Source organism: Diplotaxodon limnothrissa, linkage group LG9 (genome assembly GCF_057381915.1).
Source record: "Diplotaxodon limnothrissa isolate DT_005_m linkage group LG9, D_limnothrissa_male_GT1.1, whole genome shotgun sequence".
NCBI classification, from domain to species: Eukaryota; Metazoa; Chordata; class Actinopteri; order Cichliformes; family Cichlidae; genus Diplotaxodon; species Diplotaxodon limnothrissa.
The window spans coordinates 21,543,564-21,567,773 of NC_140604.1; the positions used below are offsets into that span (position 1 = coordinate 21,543,564).

The 24,210-nt window shown below is 41.8% G+C and overlaps 1 protein-coding gene across 1 annotated transcript in view; it reads left to right on the forward strand.

The window, feature by feature from the left end:
* Positions 1-17,629, forward strand: part of cyribb (CYFIP related Rac1 interactor Bb) — a 41,993-nt gene extending 24,364 nt beyond the window's left edge. The window contains exons 3-12 of the mRNA XM_085362240.1: positions 248-330; positions 2,427-2,548; positions 3,267-3,372; positions 9,012-9,151; positions 10,565-10,642; positions 14,262-14,378; positions 14,496-14,575; positions 14,656-14,782; positions 14,860-14,930; positions 17,161-17,629. Coding sequence (XP_085218366.1) covers positions 258-330; positions 2,427-2,548; positions 3,267-3,372; positions 9,012-9,151; positions 10,565-10,642; positions 14,262-14,378; positions 14,496-14,575; positions 14,656-14,782; positions 14,860-14,930; positions 17,161-17,224 — 978 coding nt within the window. The 5' untranslated portion in view covers positions 248-257 and the 3' untranslated portion in view covers positions 17,225-17,629. The remainder of the gene's footprint in view (positions 1-247; positions 331-2,426; positions 2,549-3,266; positions 3,373-9,011; positions 9,152-10,564; positions 10,643-14,261; positions 14,379-14,495; positions 14,576-14,655; positions 14,783-14,859; positions 14,931-17,160) is intronic.
* The last annotated feature ends 6,581 nt before the right edge of the window (positions 17,630-24,210 follow it).

Genomic DNA, 24,210 nt, shown 5'->3' on the forward strand with positions numbered 1-24,210 from the left:
TGGTGAGAGCCTGGGTGCAGGAAACACACACTGGGGAGTGTCCGAGGGGAGTGCTGGTGTATGTGAACGGTGGGCACATCTGGGGTATCACTGAGTTCATACAGGCACCAGAGCAGTGAAGCAGAGCGGGAGTGAGGTGCATGGATACAACAATGCATCACCACCTGCTCACTTCACTGCTGCACTCTTCTTCTTCTTCTTCTCTTTTTATTGATTTCTCTCTTCTTCTTTTTTTCTCTCTCAACAGGTATCATAACATGGGGAACCTACTGAAAGTTTTGACATGCACAGATCTGGAACAGGAGCCCAATTTTTTCCTCGATTTTGAAAGTGAGTTTTCTTTTTAAGTAATTTCTCCACATCTCTCCCAATATGGATCACATGGATATTTTACCATAACATTACCAGCTCCAAAACTCCAAAACTTAAATCTTTTCACCACCACTTATCTTTTACACTGTTCCTCCCAGCGGCAAAAGGAATCAAATCTACCACTAGGGCTGCTGCTCTTTTCCATCAACCTGCCTTTTCCATGCTGGAATGTGTGCAGAATATCAATCAGGGCAGAGGTGCAGCAGTGCCCCCTCCCCAAATATAAAGCACTGAAGTCGGGCTGTGGTGTAGCCTAAGGGCCCTCAGCGTGGCTTGAACCTGTGCAGTGCTATTCTCACACTTGGCAAACCCAGAGAGTCAGTCATACCTTCAGAGGAAACGGCTTCTCATAGAGCTCAGAGTGTTTGGAGGTGGTTTTTATACTGAAAGAATACCACCGTTTTATATACAACTAATGCTTTACAATACTGAGCAATGCTGTATGAAGTTTTTCTTTAATAATGCTGTTAGAGGCTGAAATTTTATTTCTGAAGAGCAAATAGAAATAACTACTTTAAAATAAAATGAATAAAAACTATTTTTTAACTAGTTTCATGTTTAAAAATAAAATGTATCCTTATGAACAGTTCTCCAGATCCATGGCTTGGTTCATATTCACTGGCCTCTTCACTATTTACACCTCTTTAGCTGCATATTAACACAAATGTCTAATGAGCCAATCACATGACGGCAGCTCAGGGCTCTTGGACAAGTAGTCAAGACAACCTAAAGTTCAAACCGAGGATCAGAACAGCATCTCTGAACGCACCCTGAAGCAGCAAGCTACAACATCTGGGTTTAAAATGAAGTTAGAGATCACACAGGCTGGAAAAATGTTTCCTGGACTGATAAGTTTAAAAAAAAAAATTGTCATTAGATGTTGATGGTAGGGTCAGAATTTGACATGAACAACATGAAATCATGGATCCAGCCTGCCTTGTATCAACAGTTCAGTCTGGGCCGGTGGTGTAATGGTGAGGGGATATGTTGTCGGCACACTTTGGACCCCTTAGTACCATCATTTAAACACGACAGCCTCCCTGAGTGTTGTTGCTGACCATGTCCATTATGACCCCATTGTCTCTCATTATCTTTTGTGCAATGTCTGCTTCTATCAGGAAAACGAACCATCTCCCAAAGATCAAATCATCTCAAACTGGTTTCTTGAACATGACAGAGTTATGTCCTCAAATGTGCAGCTTACAAATCTGCCGGAACCATTGACGTGATGTTGTCACATCAATATGGAGCAAATGCTCGGAGGAATGTTTCCAGCATCTTGTTGAATCGGTGCTGTGAAGAATTAAAGCAGGTTTGAAGATAAAACGGGTGTAGCTCCTTCTCTAAATGATAAAAGAACATGGCACTGGCCTGTAAGTCTGCCTACTTCTGACACCTTTAACTCAGTCGGACTGCACCCACCTACGAACTCTACCATGACTTTGATGTCAGCTACACACCTGTGAAGTCTTGTGGCTGGATCTTGTGTGGTTGCAGCACTTTTGTGTTGGTGGGGGAAAAATAAAACAAAACTGTCTGCCGGCAGACAAACACCTGCCAGCACCTGCTTAAAACTGCTTTTTGTGGTAGTTCCCACTGCAGGCTGTGTCTCCAGGACTGCATTTTCCCACACTAATACAGACACACACTCCATGCCATGCTGTTACATTTGGTAATAATGTTAGCCAAAATAAAAACCCTGAAACTGTATGGCTGGAGCTTTTACAAATTTTGAGATAACTCATTCTGTTCGTCTTCTCTTATCTTCCTCTGTTTCCCTGCTCTCGGCCGGGAAAAGTGGGTGGTGTTAAAACTTAATGGGAAGCAGTGGGAAGAGACGATTATTTGACTGAACTTTCATTTGCATAATTGAAAGTTGCTCATTAAACTTTCTGTGATATTGAGGGTGTGGTAGATGTCCTAGAGCTGTATTTTACTTTATGTTGAGTCAGTGTGAATATGGATGAGATCCCAATCAGATTTGCCCAGCTGACTTTGTTGTTGGTCCTTTTTTTTTTTTTTTTTTTTTTTTTTTTGGTGCGTGTCCTCTGCAGATGCCCAGCCCACAGAAGCAGAGCGAGAGATTTGGGAAGAGGTGGATGTGGTGCTGAAGGACGCGAAGGCGATCCTGGACGAGTTGCAGGCCTACAAGGGAGCGGGGCCGGACATCCGAGAGGTACGTTCATCCACCCCTTCATCGCAGGACACACTCATGCAGAATTACAAGGAGACGTGCATTTATGAGGTGGTGGAGGTGTCGCTTGTCCTTTATCAGGTGTTGCTTTAGGAATTTGTATCATTTTTTTCTAACACAAATGAGCAGAATAAAGCAGATGATCAATTTTGGATTCAAAGATCAAAGGAATGACCTTCATGGGCCATTAAATCAGTTCTGTCTTTTAGCCTCAGTCTGTTTTTAAAGACTCGACCTACAAATGAACCGTTAAAATTTATTTAATTTCAGCTTCTCGTATCTCATTTTGGTGTTCAGCATCTGTAACTGCTGATTTCATCCAAGCCAGAGCCCTGATCAGTTTAATTGTCTCCTTACTGATGAAGACTTTACCTCTGGCCTGCTGTACCACACCAAAGTGGTCTGTCAAGGACCTGTTTTGTTTCTATGTAATGACAGAAAATGGAAAATATGAAAAACACAGACTCGTTGAGATTGCTCTTATTTTTCTTAAGAGGCATCAAGTAATTTGTAAATATGTGACTCATTTTCTTTTAACATTTCGTTACGGTAAAAGAAAGAGGGTCCCCCCCCCCCCCCCTTCTTTTCTTTTTTACATTATAATCCAGTGGTTTTTCTGCTCCAGCCCAGAGATAAAACTGGGCTGTATGTGCCCCATGAGCATAAATGAGTTTGACACCCGTGATGTATTTCTTTCCAGGCGATCCAGAATCCAAACGATGAGGCGTTGCAGGAGAAGGCGTGGGCGGCCGTGGTCCCCTTGGTGGGAAAGCTGAAGAAGTTCTACGAGTTCTCGCAGAGATTAGGTATGCGTCTGTCTGCGCCGTCTCTACAGTAACCGTGTTATGTAGGCCAGGAAAAATTACATCACTGCTTCTGAGATCTTCATCACTGAGCCTCAGACACGCACCGTTTCAAGTGGAGCGAACTCAGGTGTCCTCTGAGATTTCTTTCAGAGCTAAAACGATCTTGTGTGCGACACCGCGCTTGGAATTATAGATTAGTGTGAGCTGCTGAAACGTCTGTGCAGTTTTGTTGTCTTAATGACTAACGGGGAGAGCCGGTGTCCTTCATGTGCAAGGCATTTTATAGCGACCTCATACCGATGTAAGCGCGACATTAATTGTCCGCTTCTGCATCGGCAGGATTTGCTGCTGAGCTGCACAAGACGTGCGACACATACTTATACACGCGTGCTTTGAACCCCGCCTACATGCTACCGTCTCAACATGCTGCTTGCGTTGCACTGTGCATCGACCTCTGTAGGGTCTTATTAGCATGGATTCAAGGTGGGGGTGTAAGCTCACTGCTCCCTGATCTTCTTATGACCCTGAGGCTTGAGGGGAGGGGACCCGGCATGCGTCAGTGCCCTCAACCCCTTTGACCCCATAATCCCAGTGGCGGTGGAGAAGGCAGTCAGTGGGCGACAGTGGCGGCGGCAGCCTGGTGATGGCTGTTATGTAACAAAGTAGGTCAAATCTCAGTCTCGAGCGCTGCTCTATTTCCCTGCCTGGATTTTAGGCTTCAGGCGCCAGGATGGTGATATCCAAACAGGACTCCCTGAAAGAGGAGAACCTATGCATTTGGAATGAGCGGACACGTTTTACTGCACTGAAATCCAGACGTATACATGGGAAATCCTAAAATTTGTCACAAGAATAGATAATAACATAAAAAAAAATCACAAATTTTGTATATCGGGGACAGTAATATCCTGCTACACCAACACTAAAGTTGGCTTCAGTATAAAAATGTACATTTCTTAGAACAAACCTTTAGACTCAAAGCTCATATCTTTATACAGATTTTGACCAGAAGTCAAAAATTTAGGAGTGGCAAAAGTTGGACTGTGCATAGTTGGATTAATTTTTATTATAATGCTGAAACTTAACAGGTAATTAGCTTACCTAAGCTCCAAGGTGACATCTTAATATTACCATAGAAAGAAAACCATGTCATAGACCACAGATTATGCATTATTAAAGACTGAAAAAAACTTCCTATGTTTATGGACATGCTTTTTTATGGATCCAGTAATTGTGAAAAGTAGCACTCCATTTATTTTGAGTGTGTTTTTAAGCCTTTTCCAGCATGAGAGTAACGATGATGGAATGTTTGGTCCACACTTAGGGGGCCTGGATAGTGTGAAGACATGAATATGGCACCTGCAAATGCGATTTAAAAAAAAAAAAAAAAAAAAAAAAAAAAAAGGGGGGAACGTGTAAACATGGATAAAACATCAGACAAAACACGTAAATTTTAGCCTTTAAAAATGGAAGAAAACAGGAACAAAGAAAAAGTTGATCTTGAAGGACTGAAGGAGAAAACCTGCTGATAGCATCCACTACAGAAAAAGCAGTATAGAGAGAATTACAGGAGGATTACAAGAAAATGAAAGACCACAAAAAGAGGTGTTGTTGCTTTACCAACTGCTGGCTGTTACTTCACTCAGGAGTTCCTGTTTGCAAATGCAAACACAAGAACAGGACTGGGAGGAACCTGGGGACTTCCCCAGACCCTCAGGTAGTCCCCAGAAGCTGCACCCGGCTGTTTAATACACTTTAATTTGATTAATCGCTTAATTGTTCAGTTATGTCAATAGCTGATGTTTTCTTTTGTAGAGCTGAAGACCTTGTTCGGGTAGCAGGCTCTGCATATGGCATAGATGAACATTTATCCCCTTCCAGCTTGTTCTTTCATAACAGCCACGTAGCTTTGAGATACTGATCTTCACAGAACTTTTGTCGATACCTAAATTTAGATCTGCTCCTTTTAACAACGGTGAAAACTTCTCGAGTCTGTCCCCTAGGAAAAAGTAGGATCTAGAAAAGTCCTTGAGTCCCGCTGTCATCTGGCCCCGCCCCTCTCAGCGAGTACAGTCTACATGCCTGCATTCTGCTCGCCTGCTCCGCCGTGACCTGACGAGATCAGACATCTCCCAGCGCCCCGCCCTCGCACGACTTCCCAACATACTAGAGTGGCTCATTTCTGGGGGCCTTTAAGCAGCTCCATCTTAACTTCTGTTTTGACTAGGATTGGGGGTGTGTGTGTGTGTGTGTGTGTGTGGGGGGGGGGGGGCTGCAGTGCTGAGGCCATTTTTAATCAGCTGCTTCGCTGCGAACGCTAGCCCAAGCAGATGGGAGTCATTACTGAATGGCAGACGTGCTCAATTTACCGCACTGCACTGCCAGCTCTGTGTCCTTCGAAAAGTCATCTTCAGATTATTTTAAGTAGACCGCTGTCTGAATCACACTGATCCTGGGTTACGCTGACATGCGCATCGTGTATTTTACAGTTACTGTTGATTACAAATGACAAGTCTATTTAAAGTGCCCATTTGGTAGCTTATTGCATCAGATGTTCAGCTTGTCTGGGTTATATCATTACTAAAGGCTCCCTTCGGCTTCTAGACTGAATTCTAAGTAGGGCTGAACGATTATGGAAAATAATCTAATTGCGATTTTTTTTTTGCCCCAATATTGCGATTGCGATGCGATATGCGATTATTTTTTAAGGTCTTTGTCTTCTGTATTATTAAACAAAGACAAGCAATACATCATATAGTATGGCCAATACTATATTACATTAATTTTAAACTGTTCTTTCCTGGAAGACAGACCTCTGTTATGATGACATGAGGTGATGCATGAATTGATGACTGACATTTTTATTTAACTTCTTCAATCACAACAGTATATTTGAACATACACAATAGTTTATTTTTAGCTTACAAACATCTGAGCATAAAGTGCTGACAAGGAACCCTGGTGTAAACATTAAAATGAAAGTCAGTACAATGTGCAGATTGCAGAAATATACATAAAAAAAAATCAGTGGCTTTACCACACTCAGTTTTTCGACATCTGTGAACTACTAGACAGTCATTCAATTAAAAAATAATATTAAATAAATAAAACTAATAAATAAAAAATACACACATCTTACTGATCTCTGCAGTCAGTAACATTACACATAAAGTGCAAACATAATAGCAATTGTATAAACACACACACAAACACGCCTTTAAAGTTTAAAGGCGTGAAATTGGACGGTCTAGCCTTCTGATTAGCTAATCAGAAGGCTAGTTCTGATTAGCGTCACCGCTGTCTCGGTGGAGTTTAATAAACTCGGCCGTCTGCTTCTTGCTATCTAAAATATAACCAGACACTGGTGTAAATTCTCGACTGTCTCATACTTCTGTTTAATAAGTTTTCTGTTTGACGTTTAGTCAGCTGTGTGAAAACCAAGGAGGAACCCACCCGGGGGATTAATAAAGTTTTATTTTATCTAATCTAATAACTTTAATCTCAGCCAAACCGATTTACTCACGAACAAACAAAACACTGAAAAAAGCCCAACAATAACATTTTTAGGTTGTCTAAGTGACTTATATATTACGTTTAACCCGAGCAGCGAAACTCCGCGGTGATCTGAAAATGATGTGCCGGGAGTTGTGCCGTTCTCGGCCGCATCAGTAACCCTCGAGCTCCCGGCTAGCTGTCGAGCTGGTGGGTAGCAGACGCCTCTGAAAACGTCGAAGCACTTTTGCAAATATGGGATATCTTGATAAACCGAGCAGATATTTGATGTTTACACAACTACTTTCTCGCCTGAAAATATGTTAAAAGTTTATTTTGTGACCCAGAAAGATTAGTATGAGTAATTTTAAAACTTAGTAGCGGCCGCCATTGCTGGAAACTGGAGTTTGGCTGGGCCGCGCTATGAATTCTGGGATATGGTAGTAATTTGGACAGCCTTATAATCGCAGTATAATCGCAGCCTTTGCGGTTAGAAAATTGCACTTGATCATGTCGCGATATTATCGCAAATGCGATATATCGTTCAGCCCTAATTCTAAGCACTGTCTGCATCTATAAATAAAATTCCCTCTGGGCTTCAAAGCTCTTTTAGTTTTTCTTCTTCAGAACTATGTGTCTGAACAAGATCTGTTTGTCTGATAACTTGACTTGCTTGGAAGTTGTTCGCCACATTTCCCTCTCCCTGGTTCCCTGCCGGTGCTCTTCTTGCATGCTTAATCATTGGTCCGTGGGTATGCTATGTCACGGCATGGCACAGGCTTTGTATTTACTTAGTGTCAAAACAATGAGTGTAATCCTGCTTGAATGAAATCTTGCCCCCACCCATTTCATGCCAATGAGATAATTAGTCCCATGTCTCATTTGCATGTGAGCAGGAAAGCCCCCCCCCCCCTCCTTTCTCCTTTCTCAAAGGCCTCCCCACCCTCCCCCCCCCCCCCCCTTTGAGACTGGCACTGGGCCCTGGGCAGTTTGGGCACCACCGCTGCCTCATTATTTGTCTATGTCTTAATCAGGATGCTACAGCCTGCCGACACCCTGCACTGGTCACGTATCAGGCTGCTCCTTGACCTCCTACAAGGCCCAACAATAAAGAGACAAAGAAAGACTCGAGTTTTCTTTCTTTTTTCCACTTATACATGACTTAACTCATGTAATTATGTAATTGTATTACTTTAGGACTCTTTAGGTATTTTTTTTCTATCATTTAATTGGAAAAATGTTTTTCCACGTATTAGCTTTTTTTAAATTGAAGAGTCACAGAAGCTTGTCATTTTCCCAGAACTGCAGGAAATTCAATGTTTTTTTTTTCCAAGTTCTCTAAAAATGTGAGGCTATTCAGTTTACAGTGATATAACACATATAACGGAATCAGCAGAGCAGAAACCTCTCACAATATAGAATGGTTTGCTTTATAAACCATTCTATACTTGGGTACTCCGACTTTCTCTCACAGTCCAAAGACATGTAATTAGTGGTGTCAGGTTAACTGGTAAATTGCCCATAGGTGTGAATGGTTGTCTGTCTCTCTATGTTGACCCTGTCTGCAGATATTTGCAAATCTTCACCAATTGTTATCAACCTGTGTGACTGTATGTGGTTCCCCAGAGGTTGACAGATGTGAAAAATCTCTGGGCAACCACAGTTATTATTTTTTTTAAATGTTAAGCACATTGAGTTTACATGCAATTAAATGTATCTTGCCAATAAAATTACTGTGGCATCCTCTTTTTACTTTAGTGTAACTGAGCTATTAACCATTACTATACAGTGAATATAACTATTAGCTGCAGCTGCATGTTTTCCTCCATTGTTCTTGCCCTGCTCTCCTTTTCAAACCTGAATATTGATCACTCTGCCATGCTACATGCAGCACTTCTTCTTTCCCCTGACCTTTGCATTTTTGCATATAGTGCTGCCTGAGCTGTTAACCTGGCGCTTGAATGGCAAAAACCTGAATGTAAAACTACTCAGTGGCTCTGACTGATGACCTGGAAGACTACACACATCAGCTAAACTGTCTCTGTTCAAGGCTTTTGTCAGGCTCTTCATTAAACGAGTAAAAGCCCAATCGAGGTCCTCTGACAGCGATGCAGGTTCACCACAGATGTCTGTCTTTTTTTTAACAGAGGCAGCGTTGCACAGCCTCCTGGGTGCTCTGACCAGCGAGACTTACAGCGACCCGACTCAACACCTGGAGCGGGAGCAGGCGCTGGCCAAGCAGTTCGCAGAGATCCTCCACTTCACGCTGCGCTTCGACGAGCTTAAAGTATGGCTCTTTATTTCTTTAAGTGTCAAATTTTAGCTGCTTCTGTAGGCTTTGCTCTCAATCGTCCAACAAGCTACTGATGCCCCTGGATTGATTTTTTTTTTTTCTTTTTTCTTAGCTCTGTGCAGTTTTAAGCTGCCGCCAGTGAGCGCATGATTAGCATTTAATTAGAGCCCTGATACTGCTCTGCTGTTTATGATACTGTGGATGTCAGTGAAATGGCCAATAAGGGTTATTGCAAGGGGAAAAAGGTCTGCAAATTGTTGTTGCCCGAGCCAAGTTTTTCACAGCGTGGCAGGTTTTATATAAACGACAGGCAGAGGGAACTTTAAAAGTCTGATCTGGTTTGAATTCGGACACAAACTGCTGAAACGAAGCCGCGATTGAAGCATGTTTGTCGCTCAAATGCCCATTGTCAGAAACATAATTGTGTGAGCACTCATCTTGTAAGACACTGGGCCCACATCCCTGCTCCTTTGACACAAAAACGTAAAAAAAAAAAAAAGGCTCCCCGACTCCCTGAGGCGGTTTGCAGCGACGTCCCAATTAGTGCCCACTACCCAGGCTGGCAGGATGAAAAACATGAAGGTAGGGGGTGCAAGGTGGCATGCCAGGCCCATTCATCAATCTTTCACACCCATGCACGGGCTTCTGACCTAGTTAAAGTGTCTGAGTGCTGTGCAGCCCCTCCCTGGCGAAGAAGCCTGTCTCTCCTGGTGGACGCGGTGGACGCAGACTGAGTACCAGTCTATTGTAGCAGGATTAGCATGCTGTCAGCGCAGCTTTGACTGTGACAAGCTCGTGCAGGAATGAGGATAATTAGCCACATGACGAGCACTCGCTTGTGGTGACTTTTGAAAAGAAGCTCTCTGGTTGGCCAGCTTCCCTTTAAAAAAAAAAAAAGTGGTCAGTTTGGCTCCACACTGAAAACCAGATGATTCATATATTGTAGGGAGTCATGTCAAAGGAGCTAATGGAGCCTTGTGGCTTTTATCTGAGGCTTTGAGGGTGCATAACGTCAGAGAATAAGCCTGCGTATATCCTGTGCTCACTCTAACCTCGCCTCTCCTTAATGAGACCCACAGCCAAAGCTCACGGCAGCAGGAAAAAAACCAAATATTTGCTGACAGGGCGAGCAGGGATGTGGACGTAAAAGGGGGCAGAATGAGTGTCAGACATTCAAATCCAGTTCAGCACATAAAATAGTAATTGTATCAGTGCTCTTTTTATGTCATTTCCCCCCCAAAGCTACATTTCTGCCTTGTTGGCTAAAGCTTTCTGTCATGACGATGGTGTGTTTGATCCAGAGCTGAATGTCCGGCTGCAGGCTGTCTCTCTCCCCTCTCTCTGTATTAGATTGCCTCCAAGCTTACATATATCTGTATATATAATATTTATATTTCTGTTTTGCAGATGACAAATCCAGCCATTCAGAATGACTTCAGTTACTATAGGAGAACACTGAGTCGAATGCGGATCAACAATGTACCGGTGAGCATGTTGCGCCCATCTCTGACATACAACTTCTCCTTTATCTTTTTTAGCATCTGTTAGCTCTTTGTTTTGGTTTAACAGCCCATTTATCTGCTATTAGAGCGTAGCAGATGGTGTTATTTTTGAGTAAAATTTTATTTAATTTTTGTCATAATTTAGTCTGTAATAATCTTATAATTCTTTTAGTTTTAGTCGACTAAAAATCGAAAGATTATAGCAGACTAAACTTGATTCAGTTGACTTAAATATAAAGTGTGAAAGTTTCTCATGGTTTTACTGGTGAGTGCCTTATTTTCTTTGTGATATGCATCCATATGTCTCCTCTTCTCTTCCTCTTAGGCGTTGACATTTTGTCGCACTTTTATGAGAAACGGGGAGCATGGCAGATTGTACCCTTTCCCGTGGGCACATAAAATTTAACCTTACTGTGCAAGGACATTACTTCCGATTGGATCACTTTTAAACTTGTCCCACCTCTCTGCACCACTCGGTTGGTTCTGATTGTGTCTCGCTTCTCCAGAATATTTAGGTTTTTTCAATATTTTTATTCACTGACTAAAGTGTCAGTGCATTTCATCGTCTTCTTTTCCATGAGAAAAAAAGAACGATGAAAACTATGACTAAAATGACTGGTGTGTGATGTTGCAAGAACTTTTTATTTAAATCAAAATATGACCCACAAATTATATTTTCTTTTATTTTACACGGACCACACTGACTTTACTGACTAAACGGTTTTCACTTCAGCTTTTAACTGCTGCAGAAACTCAACACACGTGGTGCTGTGGACATGGTCAGCATCAACTGACCATCAGCGTTGGCCTTACTTGAGAATCGGTGTCGGTTTGAATGTGTGTTATATTTAGAACATTATCACTGCTTTTGCTGCTGACAGATGGCTCTCTCTGATGAAGAAGGGAAGCTGTTTCACTCCACCAGACTCCATTGGCAAAACGAGTATTTTTTCTTTGCAAAACATGGGAATGGTTCATCTATTGCTGGCTTGACCAGATGGTTTGTCTGTGCTGTTGTGCATTTATGGTTATTAAAGCAGTTAGTTTGGGTGTGAATTGAAAAAAGTCACGCTAATTAAACTAACAACTCCCATGTTCTGTCAGGTAAAACTCACTGTTTGTGTCAGTGGTGGTTTCGAAAGGAGTGGTTTGGGTCTCAATGTTCCTGATTTTGGTGTTAACACTTTTATTATGATTCAGAATTATATTTTGAAATACCAAAAGCACCCAAACAGACTAACCGGCTGATGCAGTGGTTAACCAACTGTAAGATTTCTGTTTTTGTCAGCACAAACTGGTGGCTTTGATGACTTCCGTTCCTCATCAGAGGGAGACATCTGTGGCAGCTTATAGCTTATTTGCTATTCTTGCATTGAATCAATGTATGACATAAGTCGCCTTTATGGTTTGCATGTGTAGCTCTGCAGTTTTGCTGCTGAAATACTGGTTGTTGTTATTGTGGTTTCCCTCTTCAAGTTAAGCCATTATCTTCCAGTATCTTTCATAAATGGTGGCAGAGTAAAAAGTTGAAGGAAACAACAGTATTGAATGGACCAGTCACAGTGATACCTTCAGCACAGTTATTTTTCTAGGGAAGTGCACGGCAGCTTCTGGCATAAGTTGTGGTGGAGGGTTTGTTGTTAACGCAGAAGCATAAATCCCGGATAAGCCCCCAAATTACTTTAAATACAGATTAAAGTTAAACTGACAGTAATTTATTTATTTTTAAACTGGCATAATACAAACGGCGTACCAAAAAAAGCTGATGTTGTTTAAAATGTAAATTTAAAAAACAGAATGCAATGATTTACAGATTTTTATGAACCAGATTTTATTTACAATAGAACACAGGAAATATCGAAGCATTGGAAACGACTGTGGCATGAATTTTAGCTCAGCATTTATTGGTTAAATACTTTCTTCTTGGAAAGTGGAGTAGTATTTATACCTGGTATTAAACACGTGTATAATCATTTCTCCTGTAATTTACCTTTTCTTCACTTTGATAATGAAGGCCAATGCCAGTGTCAGTGCTGCGCATTGTGCTTGCTACCTCGCTGTTATGACTGACTGTCTATTAAAGCAGCAGAGCCGCTTTAATGGACTTTGTTTCGCTTGTGCGTTTCCCGGTAAAACGGTCAAAATGTCATGTTTTCTTTCTACCTGTTCATCACTGTGATGAGTGAGGTCCAGGTGCAAATTCAGTTTATGAAGAAATGAGATCTCTTCATGTAGGTCTATGTGTGCCTCTTACTTACATGCAAGGACTTCCCATGCTGTCCATGTGTAAGGAGACCAGAGAAAGTCAATGTCATTCAGCACTTTGAAGTGAATTAAGATAACCTTGACCGACACATAAAGGGGTGGTAAATGCATTACAGAGTTACCCAGGCAACTGGAGCCTGAAATCTCCAATAGAGTGACCATCAGCTACAAAGAGATGTCCTATGTGGATGCACCTTTAGGCTTTAGTTTACTCTGTGCACTTTTGCACATATGCACCTTGCTGTGTGGACACCCAACTTTGTGAACATAACTCGAGAATGAGGTGATGTACGGTTTTCAAATTGATACCATAGATGTGTTTTTTGTCTTGTCGTCCTCCCTTCAGCCCCAACCGGTCATGGCAGATGGCTGCACCTCCCTGAGCCTGGGTCTGCCAGAGGTTGAGGGAAACGTGGGGTAGTAAAATTGGTCATTTTTAGCTGCATATGAGGAAAAATAAACCAAAACTGCACTCAGTTCAGACCCGCCTGACAGGAGCTTTTATTTCTTAAAGCAGAACATGTCATTAGACAAATGGGCCCAGACAAGTTGTCGTTAGGACCTGTCAACGCTGAAAGACGCTCGGGCCGCCGTCCCTCCTCGCAGCTCCGTCGCACTCGGTTTAGTCAGCGCTCAGACGACTGAATCATTCAGACATCCGAGATGAAACGCAACTGTCCCGGCTCAAACATTCTTTGAGCTCATGTGTCATCATCGTTTGTTAAAAAACCCAAAGTGGTTTGAAAGTTTGGGGCGATTATTCATATTCCGTCAGTGCTCTCATGAAGGCAGGAAGTGTTGTTGTTATTTAAATACGCAGACAAATTTAGAACAGGCTGTTCAAGAGACGCCTTATTCTTTTGTTGTCCGCCAGGTGTTTTCAGCGTCTCATCTGAAACGGCAAAGCGGCAGTCAGCTGGGAAACCGGGGGAGGGAGGAGCAGGAGGGCTGTGTCACAGGGTTTATATCAGTGTTTTATTTAACGAAGCAGCTTTTCATCTGCACAAACAGTCTGTTAAAGCTGCTTCGCATCAAATAAACTAATAATACATCCTGATGTTCTCTCGCACCTTTTCATTCAGAGTTTTTTAAATAAAATTTCACAGCATCGCCACAGTGTAGAGCGCAAAGTGGCTTTAATGTCCCTCCAAGCGTGTCAGCTACACGGCCACCTTCGTGGTCGCTTTCTTTTCTCAGTCTCCTTGTAAAGTAGCTTTAACTGGCAGCTCTTCTAATAACAGAGATAACCACGTTTGAGTTTGATTATTTTAAGATCAGAGGTCCAGAACACTAAACATGCAGTCAGTGGATTCAAGCTTTGTTTTTTTTGTTTGCAGGCAGAAGGTGAGAATGAAGTCAACAATGAATTGGCCAATCGGATATCTCTCTTCTACGCCGATGCCACGCCCATGCTGAAGACGTTAAGTGACGGCACAACGAAGTTTGTTTCTGAGGTGAGACTCAGAAACAAAAATATTGGATACTTTATTTTCTTTTAGTGTGTGTGTGTGTGTGTGTGTGTGTGTGTGTGTGTGTGTGTATCCACTCAAGTCATTCCTCCCTCCTTACAGAACAAGAACCTGCCCATCGAGAACACGACGGACTGCTTAAGCACGATGGCGAGCGTGTGCAAAGTCATGCTGGAAACACCGTAAGTGACCTCCTCCGCGTGTTAAATACGCCATTCACGGCTTTGCGTCTTATCCCTCCTCTTCCTCCTCCTGCTGTCAGGGAGTATCGCAGCCGTTTCACAAGCGAGGACACGGTGTCCTTCTGCCTCAGGGTGATGGTCGGGGTGATCATCTTGTACGACTACGTCCATCCCGTAGGAGCGTTCGCCAAGTCGTCCAAAATCGACGTGAGTGTAGACACGTTCACGCCAAACTTCTCACTCGCAGCTTCTTCTACAGCTAACGGTCTCTTTCTGTTCCACAGATGAAAGGCTGCATCAAAGTCCTCAAAGATCAGCCGCCAAACAGCGTAGAAGGCCTTCTCAACGCTCTCAGGTCAGTTCTTGTTCCGATTATTAAAAAAAATAAAAAATAAAAATCCCTGCTGCCCAGCGTGAAATGTGATTGCAGCCCGTGAGCAGGCTTTTAAACTGAACAGGAGCAGGCTGCTCACGCTGTGAGTTGGATGAGTTGGTTCCTGTTCACAAGCAGCAGACAGACCTCATCCCCTTCAGCGCAGTGACTCATCCTCCACGCCGTCCAGCGGGGGATTCGGTCAGCTGTGAGCCTGATCCGGGTTGGGTGTCAAAGCCTCTCCACAAAGGCCGATTACATGTGACACCAGGTCCCCTCGCGCCCTCACAAATTTCACCCACCTCACCTCGCTCTCGCAGCTGCTGACAGCTTTGAGTCGACCTTACATCTGTGTGTTTGTGTGTGTGGGGAGCCCGAGGCGGGCCGGCTCTACCGGGCCACACGAGGTTATTTTCATGCGAAAGCTGACAGATTTTCTCTCAGTGATTGCCACACTGATGTGACGGAGGATGATAGTGTATGTTAGACACATGCAGTGCTGGACAGTAATGAAGTCAAAGTTCAAGCTCACTTTACTGCACTATTTATCTGACATTTACTGGAAGATTTTCTAATTTACCGTTTTGTTTGTATCAAAACAAACAACACAGCCAAGGTAAAAGGAAAGTACAAACTCTTTCATTTCTAAGATGGGCTTAGACGAACAACATCATGGCACATTACACTGTGTCGTTATTTGCAGTCAGTACATCCTTACTGCTTCCTCAGGAATTAAGAGGGCAAGTAGCAGCCAGCTGCTGCTAATCAAATGCAATAGACTAACGATCATCAGCAAGTGTGAGCAGCTCTATAAGAACAGAGGTTTTGACAGTTTGCTGGTCTGAAGCATTCAGATAAGTGCAATGTCAGTCTTAACAGGAGTGGACATCCCAGCTAATTCACTCCAGGATCAGATCAAGCAGCGCTCAGAGAAACTGCAAAAAAAACCAGAACTCAGATCTCAGGCTGTATTGACCTCGTTTTAAAACCTGCTAATGACCAGATAACTTTTATGCCCCGATAGTGCAAACCTTAGAATTGACAGAGGGTGTACTTTCATTTTTTGCTATCAATGTATAATAAATAAATACAGTAATACAAACACTGGGGCTCTTTGCCATGTTTCAGCTTCATTAGCAGCCGCATCAAAGCAGGACTGCAGCTTCCTGTTATTTTCATCAATATTTAAACTGCAGATCGGGCCGGTGTGTCAGGTTGTTGCAGGAGTTCTCAAAATCTTGCGGGCAGATTTACATGAAAATTTTACCACCAGCATGGCCCAACTTGGAATTGATCCAGATCTGGATGATTCTTCTTTTTTATTTAATTGTAGCGTTTTTAAAAAATATGGCCTCAGAGCAGGTTTCAGTATACGGGGCGCCTGCTCTCCCACGTGAGCTGCAGACACAACACTTTTGGAGTCTTTAAAGGAAGCTGCTGCTGCTGCTGCTCCTGCTGCTGATCATGATGAGAAAAATTAGTAGGAACTGGAGTTAAAGAAAATATCACAAACTGAGGCAAGAATTCAATGAATGCATCATGTGGTGGCTTTGGCGTTGGTACGCAGCCTCGGAGCGCTTCTTTTGATCGATAAGACGTGGAAATGCTTCCTTTTGTTAACAGTGTCGACTCATTCTCACTCAAATTAAGCTTCACGTGAAAACACACAGCCTTCAGATTTAAAGAGTGTGAATCTTTTAAAGGTACAAATACTGCAGAAACAATAACTCCTTACTTTGTAATAAGAGTTCCTGGCAGAGCAATAGTTCTTGTTTCTGTGTAGTCTATAAAGTCTATATTAAAAAACTGCTTCAAACTTCATTTTTAGCAGAACAAACCTTGAACATGTTACAACTCGAGAAGCAGAAACCAGAGCATTCACAAGTGTGATTTCCCATCGGACGTTTTGTTTTTAGTAACAGTTTAAATCTTTACATATAATCCAAAGAGGCTTAAGTCGGATCAAAAGGTTAAAGGAGAAGAAAGCTGCCTTCTACTGTTTGGAGGAGATTGACACCAGATCAGGAACCAGTGTGGACGAAAGGAAATGCTTCAGTATTAACATTTACCCCGTTGAAGAGGACGTTTTCAGCTAAACGAGGACTTTCACTTTGAGAGCTCGAGCATATTTTGTTCATAATACTTCAGTATTTTCACTCTTTGTTCTTCTACTGAAGTGCACATTTGCTTTTTCTCTCTCTCTCGCCTGCAGGTACACAACCAAGCATTTAAACGATGAATCAACCAACAAGACTATCAAGAGCATGCTGCAGTAGGACTGAGCTGCTAGGACTGCTGAAGGGAGACGCCGCTCTCTCGAATGTCGCTGCACAGAATGTTGTCTTTTTTTTTTTTTCTTCCTTTGTTTGCTTTTTTAAATGGAAAAGAGCTACTGCTCCGCCCTCTTTTATACTGCAAAATGCTACTGCCATTGTAAACGTCTTTTTTGGTGCCAAAAAGATGTCGCTGATATGTAATGTTTTCGATAAAAGCCCATGCCGCTATGGCAGCTAATGAAAGCATTGTGGATGCTCCGGTTTTTATTTTAAACATGTCTTCTTTTTTTTCCCTGTGTAAGGGGACGGGAGTTCTGACTTGAAAATTTAATACAGAGAGATATATAGAGACGTATATATTATTTTTGGTTGATTTGTTATTTAATTCCATCTTCTGCATGATTACGAAACAAAATAGTCTTTTCCTTGTATTTAAAGTAAAACAAAACAAAAGCAATGGTTCCTCTTAATTTGTCTGCTCTTTTGTGCTTTCATAATTAAATGTTTTGTTATTGAAATGGTACTTGTTGAATTGAGATTAAGAGTACTGTTTTTATATTTTTTATAGGTTTTAATTTGTGCATATGTCTTTTTTTTGTTTTTTTTTAGTTGTGTTGTATTTTTTAGTTGAAAACTTTAAACTGTGATACGTTCAAAATCAAATTAAAACTGGGAGTGTGTACTGTACATGCACAGTATGTTGTGGCTGGAGAAATTAAAAGGAGAACTCTTGTTTTCTACGACCCCGACTCGTCAGGTTTGATCTCTTCTCGCCGTCTCCGGGCGGCCGGAGGGGAAGATTGAGAACTCAGTGACACACAGTTTTTTAAACTTAAAACCAAAATAAGCAACTTTAACACTTCAAAGCAGTCCTCTTAATCTAATTGCCAAATTATGTCTGTTCACCTTCATGTGAAGGTCAATAACGCTCTCAGGGTTGATGTTAAGTAATGGTAGTTACAAATAACTGAAACCAGCCGAGCGCAGCAGAATATTAATAAAATGGATTAAGTGAAATCCACCTTCACTACCTGCAGGACTGACTTAACATTAATGCATTGATAATTACAGTGCAGAAAACCCTTTTTTCCTGTATTTTGAATGTAATTTAAGCATGATTTGATTTATTTACTGATGGTGGGTCTTGACAAAGCCCCTCAGTTCAGTCTGACTGAAACAGGACATTTTTGCACCCCTATGACTGCTTTTAGGAAGGAGGGTGGAGCTTCTGTGCTCGCAGCCCTAGATGACCATATTAGGTATATCCACTCTTGCTGACATCACTCAGAGTCAACAGCAGTGTTGGTCAAGTTACTTGAAAAAAGTAATCAGTAACTAATTACTGATTACTTCCCCAAAAAAGTAATCCCGTTACTTTACTGATTACTTATTTTCAAAAGTAATTAATTACTTAGTTACTTTTTAGAAACACGATTTACAACCTGAAGAGGTGATAAAGCGATAGATCTTTCAGCCCAATTCTACTTTTTCTGCATAATCTATCATACAAAATGTAATCAAATGGAAAAGTCTCTTTTTTTAACTTGTTTTATCAGTTTTAATCTTTTAACTTTATGCATCAAGCAAAAATTAAATTATATGCAACATTCTCTGACTTGAATAAATTTGTTTAACATTTAAACCTATTTTCTGCACATTCCAGAACATAAAATAAAATATTTTGTGTGTTTACACTCAGTCTTTCAAATAGATGCAAGTAAAACGCAGCAGAAAATAAATAAAGTCAAAGACTCAGTGGTCCTGTTGCTCTATTTTCACCTGTAAAGCAGGAGTGGAGTAGGCGGAGGTTTACCCTGGTGCAGGTGTGCCGCGGTCAGTGGAAGAATCCGCGAGTTTCTCTGTGAGTTTCCCATTATGTTGTTGCGCACTCGGTGCTTGCTCGGAAGTTTAGGGGGTTTTTTCGCTGTAAAAAGTTTTCTTCCCACGCACGATGGACGCTAATGTTTTTGTCACTTTTTATGGAATCAAACTCAAAGTAAGGTCAGTACTTCCACGCTTTAAACGCTGCACGCTCATACTCTCTCCCACAATTGATATGTGATCCATTGTTGATCTGCACACAGCTGTTGTCACTAACGGCGCACTCGCTTAAGTCACTGTCATGAGACATTCTAGCAAAAAATCACGGTTTTAGTAACGCAGTAACGCAGCGTTCCTACGGGAAAGTAACGGTAATCTAATTACCGTTTTTGCAATAGTAATCCCTTACTTTACTCGTTACTTGAAAAAAGTAATCAGATTATGCGTTACTGTAATCTGGTCAACAGTAGAAAAAAAGAGTCTGGTGCCTAAGCACCATTTAATATGAGCATCCTTCATTGTGATACTTTATATTTGTGACACTGTGAGTTCCCATGGAAATCGGCTTTTAACAGTCCCTAAAGTGATGGCTCAAAACAAACTGCAAAAGCACCTGATGATCAACGCTGATGTTGTTGGAGGCTAAGTAGATGAATCACAACCCGGGCTTCCACAGCCAGTCAACACTAAGGATGAATGACGACAGAGCAGGTTAATAAGGATGACAGAAAAAATAATGAGTGAACTGTGGATGTAACAGCTGATTATAGGAACCTGTTGGCAGTTTAATCTGTCAGCAGGTGCAACAGAGCAACCATTTTTGGGCCACCCGATGAACGTGAGTCTCTTATAGTTATGTTGTTGGTCTCCACCACCTGTTGAGGGATGTATTTTTCTCTTTAGCTGCTAAATGTTGCACTGTGTTCACTAGTCAGTCTCTGATTTACACTACAGGCACAAACTGAGAAGGGCCCCCTCTTTAAGGTTCAGTTAATGTGTTAGGCTAACCTGCACATATAGAGGGAGGTGTGGCACTCTCCTCCAACAGCACCAAACCTACACCTGTTTTCTTTTAGGTGCCTGTTTGTTTGTTTCAGCTGATTCAGTTTGGCCTAGAATCTTGTGTTGGGTTTTGCAGGTAATTGTTTTTGCATTATTAAACTGCAGCAGGTTGGAGCATCCCATTTCAAATGGGCTCTGTGAGCTATACATTTGGGGGTTTAATAATAGTACCCCAATGTAACCACATGTCCACAGTTCAGTTCCTTGACATTCATTCAGTTTCCTCTTTCTGCCCGTGATTATTGTCTGTCCTCTTCAGACCGCCGGAAGTCTGATAGAGGTACAAAAGCATTAAGAGCTAGTACGAGGTTGAGCAGGCAGTACTTTCTATCCACTTCCTGTGTGTCCTTTGCCCTGCTTTCTTTTCCTGATTTGTCTACATTTACACTTTACAGTTGTGGTCTCATCACTCATCATGGGCATTAATGTTTGTGGTGATTTTTGTCTTTTAATGTTTTCTTTCAACTGTTCCTTTTCCAGGGTGGAATGATCTTTAATGACTTTAAAAACAAGGACTGGGTGCACAAGTTTTAATCTATTTTAGATATTATAATCCACACAGTGTCCAAAGTGTACACACAGGCTCAAATATATACATACAATCAAGTAAAACTTTTAGTAAGCTGTGCTGAAGGTTCTACAAGGTCTTTTAATTTGAGAAGGCCAAGGCCCATTAACCTCTGGTTAGTGCTCATGACTTACTACAGCTGGTAGTTTCTCTTTGGCAGCATAAAGAGGATTTGTTTGACAGCTCTCATTGAACTGACCAATACTCATTACTTCAAACAACTGAACATAAGTACAAATTATTCAGCTTTCAAATCCAAGACTGTACCAACTATCAGGCATGGTGGTGGTAGCATCATGCTCCGGGGCTGTTTTGGTGCGAATGGTAATGCTACATTACACATAGTGGATGGAATAATATAAAAAGGAGGACTACCTCCAAATTCATTAACTTGAAACTTGGACACAGTTGGATGTTCCTGCAGGACAATGATCCCAGACATATAGAAAGTGGTTTGGGATGGATAAAGCAGGCATTATTATGACATTAAGCTCCTGGAAAAACCTTCACAAAGCCCCAAACTCAACACTTTGGAAAATTTGTGGACTATTTGTAAAAATTTGACCAATTCTGTCCAGAAGAGCAGTCACAAATCCAGCCAGAATTATGCCACCAGCCTGTTGATCGCTACCAAAAAGGTACAACTTCCTAAGGGACATTTAACGAAATATCAGTGAAGACGTATGTATATATATTTGAGCCTGTGAAATGAAAACCTACAGACCCAATTCTTGTTTTTAAAGTTATTAAACATGTATGCTGTACAACCGATAAATAAATCATTAAAATCCCCAAATTACCATGACATTCGTGCCCAATATGAGTGCACGTAAACTTCACATCTGCACAGAGGGTTAATTACCGAGCACTAGAGATACAAACAGGCCTGCTGTTGTGCACAGTTTCCACCTTCATGCCGAGCTAAACTAAACGGCTGTAGTCTGTAGAGTCATATTTAGTGTACACATAAACAAGCAGTAGAATAATCCTCTCCTCTCTTCTATGCAATATGAAAATAATAGTAACAAGACAAAAAGTACTGTTTTGTTTGTCTGCTAATGAAAAGCATCCATTTCCCCCAGTGACACCTTTGTTAAATGAGCTTTTCATTTGTCCTCTTTTCGCCTTTTACGACCACTCAAAGTCTGCTATACTTAATGGCTCACTAAGAAACATAATTACACGATGTCAGTGACAAGTGGTCATCTCTCTTTATCTAAAACCAAAAAAAAGCTTTTCAGGATCCATTATTCCTTTCCTCCACATTAAAGGTTTTCTCCTGTTCCATCCATGCTCCGGTAAAAAAGAAAGATCCTTTCTAATCATTCTCACTCTCCTAACCTTTTTATTTTTCCTCCTCTTTTCAGTCGTGACACACAGAGAGAGGGAGCAAAAAGAAGGGGGCCACTCTCGTGTGGCCACTGCAGCAAAACTTCTCAGGGTCAAAGGCAGACAGACAGCAGAGCGTGCATGGGTGTGTCCTCTGCAGCATCGCTGCACTAACAGACTGGGGGGAAAAAAGGGAAGGAAACGAGAGGGAGTGAAGGAGGAGATGGGAGGCAAGCGGAGCGGTTTAATCTTGGGTGGGTTTAAAATCCTTGAGGGAGAGTTATAGAAAAGCACGGTGGGGGTGGGGGTGTATAGCTTCTGTTGCATTTTTTAAATGCAGCTCAAACGTGGTTGCAGGGCATGCGACGCGCACAGAATAGCTGCCTTTTTGTCACCGTGACTCCTTCTCAGTGGGGAGCGTTGACCTTGTTTCCCACCCACCGTGACCCTCCATGCAGAAGCTTTCACTGCATCATCGGTGCTGCAGGCGGAGACGGCGGCCCTGCTGTCCAGACGAATGAAGCCTTTCTGAGCTGTATTCAATCTAATATCAAAGTCAACCTTTCCTCTCACCTGAGAATGATCATAACGGAGCAGCGTGGAGGTGTGGAAGCCAAAAAAAGAAGAAAAAGACTGAATTAATGAAGTTTTTAAAGTGTATTAAACCTCCAAATGTTATTACAGATTGATGCTTGAAGCTACAGGATCAGATCATGTGTGAATATCGGCAAATGCTGATTACACCCACAGCATCCCTGCTCTGTCACTAGAGCCACAGACTTAATAAAAGAAGGAAAAAAGGGAAGGACCATGTCTATGGTATCAGATAAGAGCAGCAAGCTTGGGAAAATGACCTTCACACAGATTAAATCCTGCAAACACAGATATCAGCTAATTAGTGCAACACACAGAATCTCACCCGCTATAACTGGAGTTCCCAGATTCAATCTATATCATCAAATTATGAGAACTTTCTTCTCACCTACCTTTGATCTGCCTGAAAATGTTTTTGTTTGACCATTAAAATGATTGCTTTGAAATCTGAGCTTCTCTTCTACATGCAGCTGATTGGAAACCCCGGGGTCCCAAGGAGAATCAGCAGTGCTGAGAATAGTGGGAGGTGCTTAGGTAACAAAAGGCCACGCATCAGGTGTGGCAGTCTTACTCGGTGAGGGGTTTGATTCAACACGCTCCTCCATGATATGTATATGCAGTGAATGTGCTGGTGTGTTATAGGACATCCATAAAGTCCTAAATGGTTCTTCTATAGCACTTTATACAACTTGGCTCGTTCACCCAAGCCTTTCTAATATTCACACTCCGATGGATGCATCGTAGAGCAACTTGGAGTTTGGTATCTTGGGATGAAAGCTAGAACAGCCAAGGATCAAACCACTGACCCACCAATTAGTAGATGACCTGTTCTACCTATTGAGCTACACCACTGCCAGATCTTTTAAATAATTTTGTCATTATCTCAAAATTTCCACTTATTAACTCCATATTTCTTTTTTCTTTCTGCTGAAGTTATTTTCTCAGTGTTTTAATTAACAGCCTGAAAAAACTGTAACATGGCAAAGAGCAGCTGGAGACAACTTCTAAATCATTTATAACTGTATTTCATAATAATGCAAAATGAAACGTACGATTTTTAGTCACAAAAATTCCCCATCAGTTGACCTGGAGAAGCTTGATAATTCAGGTTAAGTTTAAAATATATTAAAAGGCATAAAATGTAAAATGGTCTGTATTTGTATAGCGCTTTACTTAGTCTCTATGGACCACAAAGCACTTTACACTACATTCAGTCATCCACCCGTTCACACACACGCACTGACAGAGGCGAGGCTGCCGGACACTGGCGCCACCGGGCCCTCTGACCACCACCAGTAGGCAACGGGTGAAGTGTCTCGCCCGAGGACACAACGACCGAGACTGTCGGGGCTACAGGAAGAGTTCTCCATGTTTCTTGAAAGAAACATTCAAAACTCTTCTTTGGATGTTTGCTGCATTTTGTTCTGTTCTCTGTCGAGATGATGACACACTGCTTCATTACGTTGAAGTCTGGACTCTGGGGAGGCCAGTGCATAACTGATAGTTTTACATTGTGTGTTTTTCTATCCAGGTGTGCTTTTGCTGCATTGTCAGTGTGTTTGGGATCATGCTAAAAATGAAACCACTGCAAATCCGATGCTTTTCACATGTT